We start from the raw sequence: 10,407 nt of genomic DNA on the forward strand, positions 1-10,407 counted from the left end.
AGTTAGCTTCACACTTAAATGTTAATATTCTTGACAAAGTATAATTCCAAATTCAGTTCAACCAACTGTAACAGGACCACGTTCCATGTTGGTTTATTTGGCATTAACCGGACAAAAACCATTCAGCAAGTCATCACGTCTTGCATCTTTACCCGATTCCCATCACGAAGTAGAACATTCAAAACCTTACGTAGTTGTGCCTTACGTTGGGTTGTTACAGCAGCCATATGTTATATGGTTCACTATGTTGCACAATGAGACAAGAAAGCCAGATAACTTCAGTTAACATTGCGCATTTATTTCATGGTCTGGTGGGCAAGTTCATCCTCCCACGAAGACATGCAACCAGTAAAACGTATCCCAAAATGAAAACATTCAGTACAAAACAAGACTGTGACTTAAAAAGTTACATAGATTTAAAAACCTATTCCATGGAGTTACTAGACTACATTGTTCGTGTCCCTCCCACAAGAAAAAAAAAGTCAACCGCTGATGAGTCAATTTCAAGGTCACTTAACTTGTATCCATCTACAAGAGAAGAAACACACCAATGTTAAATGTCAGCATATCGATCAGCATCAAGATTTTAACAATCGACAAATGTTCACTCAGCTTTTATGCTGACTTTGCTAGATCCATTGTTGATTACTTCAGCACCAATACCTTACAGTACATCAGACACGTTTCTTCCAAAATAGAGTCAAACGATCGGCATCCAATGAGTCCAATTTACCGGTCATGTGTCATTGGACAGCACCCACAGCCCTTTTACCACAAATCTATAACCAGCTCGCCTCTGGCCGTCGAGACGACCAGCTCAGGACCTTGCCTTCCTTCCAAATGGACTTTCCTTTATTTATAGCCTTCCTTAAAAGTATTAATTAACTAAGTTTATCTCCAGTGCCTACTTGCATCCATGGCTGCTATGTCAGACTAGAGCTACCCTGCCATTTCCACACCCCCACCTCAGAATTTCAGTCACTCTTTCTCACCCCTCTCATTCACCTACACAGCTACTCCAGCACAGGTTGTCACCAAGTTGCAACAGCCTTGTCCCCATTGCATACCCTGCGCCCGAGATACAAGTTTCAACTTCTCCCCATTTTTTACTTAATCTGTCCCTTCCATTGATCCTACCAGCACAGGTTACACTATAAAATGGCTGCCCCATAGCCCTCCTCACCCATGATCTAATCCTGGATGAATCCACCAACGTCCTGGACCCGACTAAAACCCAGATTGTTTGCCCCTTCAACTAAGCTGGTTCACCTGCATGTTCCCCACCCAAACCATCGTCATATAGCTCATCTGCAAGGCTCACTTCAACCCTTCCTCTGCAATCTTATTACAGCTCTCATCAGCTACCAGAGCTCCACGAGCCTTCATTAGAAACTTCTCCCACCTATACAATGTGCGGCTTTTCCACCCGAGGGTTCTATCACTGACAAGGCCCTTTTCAACCATTTCCTTGGTTCCCTTGCTTGTGCAACCTTCATCCCAAGGAAAAAGATACCACCCACCCCACCAATTTCAACTTCCTCTCTTTTGGTCTATTGTGCTGCCTCAAACAACCTACTTGTAAGAGCCCCCTTGCAGGAGTTTGACGACCATGGTCCCACCACTGCCACTTTCCAGGTAAAACACCCACCTTTGCATTCTCATATCCAAGGGCTGTAAGCCCTTCCTTCAAGCTCCCTCTCACTACTACCCCATCACCAACTGTCCTTAAAAAGCATACATTTGATTTCCAGCCCATCGCCAACCTCCTTTCCTTCTTTAAAGGCACCAACATTCCCTCTTTGAATTCCAAACAATTTGGCTTCTGCCCCTCCCGTAAAGAGCACTGAACTCAACAGCAACACTCCTATTGCCATCCTGACTAAGATTGAACTCTGGGTCTGCACGGCTCAGCTTCAAAACTTCAATTGATCAGCATGGTAGCCACCATTAAGTTACTTTACCTTTTCCTTGCTAGATAAAATATACGGCAAACATAATACAAAAAGGACGCTCGGGACAGATTTAAATCGCACTAATGACTTTGCTGATGAAACATTTGAGATACACACGATTTCATAAAAGAGCCATCTTCCATGAAATTTTTCAAAAAGCCCATCGAGGCTACTTTAAACAAACACTGAAGATGAACGCTACTCCACCAGACTCACCCTAGCATTATAAGCATCCAATTGGGCATCCAGCTCTTCTGCTGAAAGCTGCTGCCTCGGATTCCTTCCACCCCGGCCGCCTCTTCCACCTCTATTGCCTCCTCTGGATCGTCTATTTCCACCTCCGAATGGGCTACCGCGGGTTCGGCTTATTCCTCGGTTTCCACTAAAATTATAAAAGGAACAATGCGGTCACGAAAGAGTCATGAAGATCATTGTCCTAAAGCACTGACGAGTCAATGATAAATCAAATCAACAGTGCGCTTTCCCCGCAGGAATCTCTTTAGCCCGTGTAAGTGTCAAATGTTAAAATGCTACAAAATAAATCTGGAGGTAGAAAAACGAACTCACCCAACAATCGGTCTTCTTTGGGCATCAATTTGTGAGGTAACCAGTTGAATGTTCATTGGTCGCCCTTTTCCCCCCCGACAAGGAGAAAGGAAAAATGTGTTAGGCAGCAATTCCAACAGTAAACTACATCGACAATGTACAAAAGCACTCGTCATTTACAGCTAACTCAAATACAGACTCCCTGCAAATGTAGTCATCATAGTGCTGTCATGTATTTCAGTCAATACTGTTGATGGCAGTAACATGTTTCTGGTCACAGGACTGAGCAAAATCTACTTCGTTTTATAGACCTAATCATGAGGGTGAATTTGAAGTCATGAAATCTATCAATAATTTGTTATATTGTGCAGAGGTTTGTCCCTCTAGATCAGGAGGCACTTTACAGCACACTCCCATTGAAGCCACTAAAACAGATCTCAACAATCTGCTACATTCCACAAAGTTTTAGTCTCCTTATCCAAGGAAGGATATACTTGCCCTAGAGGCAGTGCAACGAAGATTCACTAGATTGCTTCCTGGGATGAGAGAGTTGTCCTACAAGGAGAGATTGAGCCTATACTCGAGTTTAGAAGGAGAGGTGATCTAATTGAAACATCACGTAGAAAAGTGAAGTTAAGGTCGAAGATCAGCCATGATCTTAGTGAATGGTAGAGCAGGCTCAAGAGGCCGCACAGCCTACTCCTGCTTCCAATTCTTTACGTTCAAATCTGGCCTCGGGCGACTGTCTGTGTGGAGTTTGCACATTCTCCCCATGTTTGCGTGGGTTTTCTCTGGGTGCTCCGGTTTCCTCCCACAGTCCAAAGATGTGCGGGTTAGGTTTATTGGCTATGATAAATTGACCCTTAGTGTTAGGGGGATTAAATACATGGGGTTACAGGGATCAGGTGGGATATGTGTTGGTGTAGGGGTTACGGGGATCAGGTGGGATATGTGTCGGTGCAGGCTCGATGGGCCGAAATGGCCTCTATCTGCACTGTGGGGTTTCTGTGATTCTGTGAAAGTCAGTCATCGAAGCTTTCATACATTTGGAAATATTGTAGGATCTTAATTCTATACTGCTGTCTACAGTAGGTACTGGCCCTGTAGGTCTTCTCTATAATTCATGAACTATGTTATTTTTAGAATTAACTCCCCATTAAAATGGGCAGTCAATACATACTCCATTTTAAACACGGGTCATGTTACACTTGGAGGTAACTACCAGATGTTACTTCCAAATTTAAAAACTAAACCAATCTCATGGCATTGAAAGGTACTCTAGGCTACATTAGCTGCTACTGGGCCAGAGAATCTCCAGCCACACGTGCTAAAGCACCCTGGGCCATTAACAAACCCGTGACCCACAGCAACACCCCCTGGCTCAACACCTCAACTGCAGGCTCCAAAAAAAGCCATGGGAATTAAAATACAAGGAAACTGAAGCAAGGATTGAGCCGTGTTAATTAGACCTTTGCAACTTGATTGGAGCTGGTTTAACATTTTTGTAGATGCCTTCAACCCCAAGACAGTGAGACCAGGGAAGCACACAAGTATTTAAAATGGGCATGGGGAAAGGGGCTTTGAAACATAATTGGATAATTCAAAATTAAAATTGGTGTTATGCCTTAAATTTATTAACACTTTGCATCTTATTTTTATAGGATTCAAGTAGCTTTATGATTGTACGTTCAGCATTGATGCACAAACTGAAAGTGACAGATCAAGAAGCAAAGTTGTCCTCCGATCTGCCAGCTGTTAAACTATTGATCTTAAACTGGATTCAACTTTAAAAGGAGATGCAACTTCAAATTTTATTCAATTCAAGCATTCTGCCACTGCAAGATTAAGATTACCATCCAAGGGAACTCCATTATATTGCTTCATAGCCTTCAAAGCATCTGCCTTTCGCTCAAAGTGAACATCCGCTGTCCCCAAACTGCGACCTGATCTGTCATAATGTACAGCCGCTTTCTTCAGTGTCCCAAATTCAGCAAAAAGTTCCTGAAAATCAAAAACAGCATACAGTTAGAGTGCTACAAGTGAGCAGACCCAACACATCCAGTATAGAGACATTGACATGGCAAAGAAATTTATTTGACTTAAGTCACAATCCTCAATGTTAGCTTTCAGTGCATTTCATAGTCACTGCCACTTGCTGCTGCATGTTACACTTGTCTTTTACAACAGTTTAGAAACCAACAGGTGCCATGGTTTGCAGGTAGTCCATGAAGCACAAGAATCAGTCAGTTTCTGGAACACAGTACATTTTGAACTGCACACAGTACTGCAATTCCAACAAGAAGTTTCAAGTGCCAATAGAGGTACCAAACAGGTCAGTTGCTTTCCATTGGCAACTCATTCAAGGCAATGTTAACCTGCAAGTGGATTAACCCAGTAGGGATGACCGAGAAGTGTTGATAGGCAATAATTTGTTTTCTACATAAAATATAGAAAAGTGCACAGACTAAATGTGAAGAGATGCTGCTGAACAGGTGTATTTAAGGACAAAATTCCTGTTAACACAAAATACCTTTTGCTAAGTAAAAGTTTTTAAATGCTCTAACTGAAGCACATTATAAAAGGGAGTAGCGCAGGGCAAGACGATCTTTGATATGGGGTCACATTGGAAGCTGTTCATGCTGCATACAAGTATTTATATAACGCCTTTAACATTATAAAACATCCCAAGGTGCTTCACAGGAGCATCAAAACAAAATCTGACACCGAGCCACACAAGGAGGTATTAGGGCTTGGTCAAAAGAGGCAGGTTTTGAGGAGAGGGGTAGAGAGGCGGAGAGATTTAGGGAGGGAATTCCAGAGCTTAGGGCTTTGGCAGCTGAAGCGGTTAAAATCAGGGATGCTCAAGAGGCGCGCAAATATCCGAGGGATGCGCAGCAGGAGGAGAGAGATGATATTGGGCGAGGCCATGGAGGGAGCTGAAAACAAGGATAAGAACTTTAAAAATCGAGGTGTTGCTCAACTAGGAGCCAATGTAGGTCAGCGAGCACAGGGGGTGATGGGCGTTTGCGACTTGGTGTGAGTTAGGGTATGGGGAGCAGAGCTTTGGATAACCTCAAGTTTACAGAGGGTGGAAGATGGGAGCCCAGCCAGGAGTGTGATGGAAGAGTCAAGTCTCGAGGTAACAAAGGCATGGATGAGGGTTTCAGCAGACGTGCTGAGGCAGGGGCAGAGTCAGGCGATGTTATGGAGGTGGAAATAGGCAGTCTTAGTGATGGCACGGATATGCAGACATTGGATGCATGACATGGTAGCATTCACTTGGGCTCCAAGAAGCTTGCGAGCTTCAACCTGGAACTAGAACCCAAGCACATTATGTAGACGGACACTCCAATGCAACAAGGAGGAAGTGCTGTATTGTCACAGGTGCCATCCCTTAGATCAGACATTAAACTGGAGTCCTCAGACTGGTGGGGTATATGTAGAAGGGGTATCGGATGACAGCAAGGTTGATTTCTGGAAAGAGACCAAGTGGGCTAACAGGCAATTTTCATAGGTGTTTAGATGACATCAATCCAATTTTTGGTGGCGAGGATTCTAGCACTTATGGAATTCTTTTCTATTTTGGACATTTGGCCCCACAGCCATTTGATAGCTTTTATTACACCTAAACTAAGGGCAGTCATACTGTGTCACTAACCGGTCCCTGGGGAACGGCAGATTTAAGGACATGTAACCAAGTTTTCCCAAAGGGAGACAGAGTCAGAGGACTTGATTCAGAGAAATTGGCAGAATCAGTCCAAAGACTGTCTCTTGCATCCTGGAGGTAAGAGGCTCACGTGCATACACCTAGACAGCAGTAACAGTAAATAACAGCTAACATTTAAACTACTTCAATTACAATGTGTTGAAGACATCACACCTATATAAGACTGTTCTGGCAATGTCAGGAAAGACCAAACTAGCAGCTTGTGGGTGTAAATTGCGCAGTCACATTAAGTCAAATTATGATTGGTGTAAATTGATCAGTGCACACCAATTCTCAGGAGCTTAAAGGGCACTTGTTCACTTAACTCCACTCCTCGACATTGTTCTATTTGGCACAAGCTGATAAAATGGCAGTACCAGACAAAGCCCAATCCTACCAGAACTAGAAACACTCAACAACTCTCTCAGCAGACAAAATGGTCACGATAAAGAAAAAAATGACCACTATCCCGTGCTTCACTTACCTGAATATCCGCATCAGACACACCAAAGTCTAAGTTCGACACCAAGAGTTTTCCACCAGTTTCAACACCACCGCTAGCTCCAAAACCACTGTCAAAAAGGTCATGCTGCCACTTGTCTGGAAGTTGTTTCGGCTATAAGAAAATAGAGGTACACCTCGCTGACTTCCTACATTTTGTTACCCCAAACATTGGTTAATTCACATGTCCACCTACCCACCGCCCAAATATTTAAATGTAGGCAAGCTTGAATTATTTGCTTCAGCAATGTTGAGAGTTAAGGGAAGTTTCATTACAAAATAAGGACACTGACCTTACCTGAGATGGATTAACTATTTAACACGATCACGCATGCGTGTAGTGAATGTGTTTGGTAGCTAATTACATAGTTTCCGCTCAGAGTTCACTAACTTAGTAACATGTAAAGAGCTCCTACATACATAATAATCAAATGAAAATTAAGTATAGAGAATCTGATGCAACTGTTTACTTGGTGAAAAATGAATTCACTTATTATCCTACCACTGTTTCCACAGCACATCTCGAACTAAAGCCTGGATTCCTTTTATTAGCCACTAGCCAGATACTTTGGTGTGAAACTCTCCTCAGCTGCTGGTAGCATCTCCTCCATCGAGAACATCTGCACGTCTCCACCTCTTCCCCAAGCGAAAAACATTCCATCTCTCCACAAATTTCTTCGCAGTGCCAACAGTCCCAAGGAGCAATTTTGCATTTGCTTGGGTTAAGCTCCCTTCAACAGTCTGGATACAAAGAGTCCATCGAAAGTCCACGACTTGTCAGAAAACTAGCCGAGTTGCGAGATACATTTTAAGTGAACGTTCATACAAGTCCATGAAAAGGTATTGCAGAGCGTGCCACAGTTCTGGGCATTTTTTTTAAAATATAAAAACGTGGGGTTGCTGTTGAGAAATAAAAGTTGAATCACTGAGGTTTTAAGTGAATGTTCATACAGGTCCATGAAAAGGTATTGTAGAGTTTGCGACAGTTCAGGTATTTTAATATAAAAACGTGGGGGTTGCTGTTGAGAAATAAAAGTTGAACCATTGATGTTTTAATGAAAACAGTCTTTAAACTTTCTTGCAGAAGGCGACAATTTAAAGTGGAATCCTTTTTTGAAATTCCTTCAGGAAGAAGGAGGAAAGGCAGAGTGACCATTATTTGTGTGGAGTAGTTGATCCCACGCAGGCGCTGGCGCCTCCCGACATCTTTGTGCTGGCCTGGCCGAGCCGCGCCGCCATTTTACCTCCTGAAGAATGCGGGGCCGTCCTCCCGAGAATCCAGCTCGTTAATCGAACATTTTGGCACCAAAATAAATATATATAATATTCACACACACAAAACCGAAGCCATTTTGATCCTGTCCGACTATCCTCCGTCCAATCCAAGAAACTCCCGTCCAATAATTCCTCCGCAGTCGGTGTTTTATTTAAAATTAAATTCTTCTTTCTCGCTTCTCCGATGTTAAAAACTTGAGGCCAGTTTGTTTTTAAAGATTAACGGGCTAACAAACTATATCTTTTTTTTTTAAAATTTGAATCTATAACGGCTCCGCCAATATGGCGCCGCTCCGTCACGGTTCCAAATTTAAACCGAAAATCACTTCAAAAACCAAAAGACCTAAAAAAAGATTTTTTTCGCTTGCTCTCTCTCTCTCGTTTTAAATGCAACACATTTTTTTGGGTTATCATTTTTTTTTATACCGCGGTCGCTTCCTACCCTGCTGTACGGAGCCGGCCGGTTTCTTCCTCGCATTGCACTCTGTCTGTTGCGCATGAGGCCTACACCCAGGCCGCCAGCAATAACGCCGCCGCCGCCGCGGCCTCCTCCTCCCGCCGTTCCTCGGCCGACTAGGCCTCCCCCGCCACCTCGGCCTGCTCCGCGGCCCATGCCGCCGCCCCGGCCTCCTCTACCGCCGCGGCCGCCCGGGCTTTTCTGCCGGTTGAGTTTGATGATGTCGTCCAAGGACATGTCGAGTTTGTCGCCCATTTTTCCTGGTTTGTTTTCTGGGGGGGGGGGGGGGTTGGGGGTGGTCGGCTGCGCTGCTTTTCAAAAAATAAAACTTGCCCACTTCCCGAGAGATTTTCCGCGTGTCGAAAGCAAAGTTAATTATTGAAACTTTTTTTTTCCCCCTCACGCAAACATTTAGGGGGAGGGCGGAAGAGAGGCGGTGGGGGGGAAAAAGTGACCGTTTGTGTGGCGCGGTTGTTGGCTAGGCCCGCGGCGCGCACGCTGTAAACACGGTAATGGCGGCTTTAAGAACAGGACGGGCAGCGGTGGCGGCGGCCACAGAGGGGCGGGGAGGAGGAGGCACCACCCACTTCCGACACTGCGCCTGCGCCGCCGCCTCATTATTCCCGTTACGTCACAACCGGAGCGGTCGCCAAGGCGGGACGCGGCCAATGAGCGAGGAGAGCTGATGACGCAAAAGAAAGAGAAGACGGGGGCGGGCCATTCATAAATCGCTCGGACCGCGCTCTTCTCACTAGTTTGTGACGTGCTGGTGATGTGACGTCACGTCTGGAATAGATGGAATTGCTGAGATAGATGTGAGAAGTCACACAACACCAGGTTATAGTCCAACAGCTTTATTTGAAATCACAAGCTTTCAGAGCGCTGCTCCTTCCTCAGGTGAAGTGAAGAGATGCATATAGACACAGCATATATAGTCACAGAACACTGCCAGATGATTACAGGTAATCTTTCTAACTGCCCTTTATCACACCTCAGCAGAGAGATAATCACAGCAATCAAAGGTGTGAATGGTGTCCAAACAGGTCAGTCAGGAAAACATTACATCAAAGAACAATGAGGTGGGGTCACAAGGGGTCAAATGTTGCAGATGCTGGGGTCTGTATGAAAAACAAAGAACAAGCAAAATACAATATAAAAACATTTTTTTTGCTGGAAATCACAGCAGGTCCAGCTGCATCTGTGTAGAGAGAACAAGCCAACGACAACTCAAGTCTGGATGACTTTACGTCAGGTGGGGTTACATGTAGCGTGACATGAACCCAAGATCCCGGTTGTGTGACTTCTCACATTTGTCCACCCCAGTCCAACACCGGCATCTCCACATCATTGCTGAGGTAGGTCACTCTTCCTAAATAACAACAGAAAACGCTGGAAAAACTCAGCAGGCCAGGCAACATCCGTGGAGAGAGAAACAGAGTCAACGTTTCAGGTTGAAACCCTTCGTCAGAACTTTAGGTCACTCTTCCTGTTGCAATTGCCAATTTAGAGTTAAGCATGTGCCCCCTTTTTAAAGGGGCACAACCAATAAAAACGAACTTAACCAAAATTTAAAGGAAATTTAAAAGAATTACATTAGAGTTCTATTTCCTGCTGAGATTGCTCACTCTTATTGCACTGGTGGACATCACCAATTTAGAGTTAAGCATATGCCCCTTCTTAAAGGGGCACAACCAATAAAGACTGTAAGGTAACCAAAATTAAAAGGAAACTTAGCAAATTAATTAGAATTCCTTTTCCTGGGGTGCTTCTTTTGTTTGCACTAATCAACTTTCTTTTACCTTTTGATTAAACAAATTTACTGTAAATTAATAAAACTTTAAATAAAACTTAACAAATTAATTAAAATTGTATTGGCCGGGGTGATGATGCACTCCAGTCCCTGCGGCACCCACCGGTCGCGGAAGGCCTCGATCGTGCCGGTGGACACCGCGTGCTCCATCTCCAGGGCG

General features: G+C 44.2%; 1 protein-coding gene across 2 annotated transcripts; it reads right to left on the reverse strand.

Moving 5' to 3' along the window:
- Window positions 1-277: 277 nt before the first annotated feature.
- Window positions 278-9,010, reverse strand: alyref (Aly/REF export factor). 2 transcript variants are annotated; one of them, XM_085963873.1, is made up of 6 exons: window positions 8,423-9,010; window positions 6,689-6,820; window positions 4,352-4,499; window positions 2,520-2,583; window positions 2,169-2,334; window positions 278-528 (listed from the first exon to the last, which is right to left on the reverse strand). In XM_085963873.1, exons 1-6 carry the CDS (start codon window positions 8,690-8,692, stop codon window positions 514-516), a joined length of 795 nt encoding a protein of 264 aa, XP_085819999.1. In that variant the 5' UTR covers window positions 8,693-9,010; the 3' UTR covers window positions 278-513. The 2 variants fall into 2 exon arrangements, with proteins under 2 accessions (XP_085819999.1, XP_085820000.1); XM_085963874.1 differs by lacking the exon at window positions 8,423-9,010 and adding an exon at window positions 7,208-8,407.
- Between the last annotated feature and the right edge of the window lie 1,397 nt (window positions 9,011-10,407).

Source organism: Somniosus microcephalus, chromosome 21 (genome assembly GCF_052327205.1).
Source record: "Somniosus microcephalus isolate GS21.2 chromosome 21, FLI_Smic_1.0, whole genome shotgun sequence".
In the NCBI taxonomy this organism is placed as follows: domain Eukaryota; kingdom Metazoa; phylum Chordata; class Chondrichthyes; order Squaliformes; family Somniosidae; genus Somniosus; species Somniosus microcephalus.

Coding starts and splice junctions, on each gene's coding strand:
- alyref (XM_085963873.1), bottom strand. CDS start 8,692: ATGGGCGACAAACTCGACATGTCCTTGGACGACATCATCAAACTCAAC. Junction 4,500..6,688: donor TGTCTGATGCGGATATTCAG/GTAAGTGAAGCA, acceptor TTTGATTTTCAG/GAACTTTTTGCTGAATTTGG. Junction 2,335..2,519: donor CAAAGAAGACCGATTGTTGG/GTGAGTTCGTTT, acceptor TTATAATTTTAG/TGGAAACCGAGGAATAAGCC.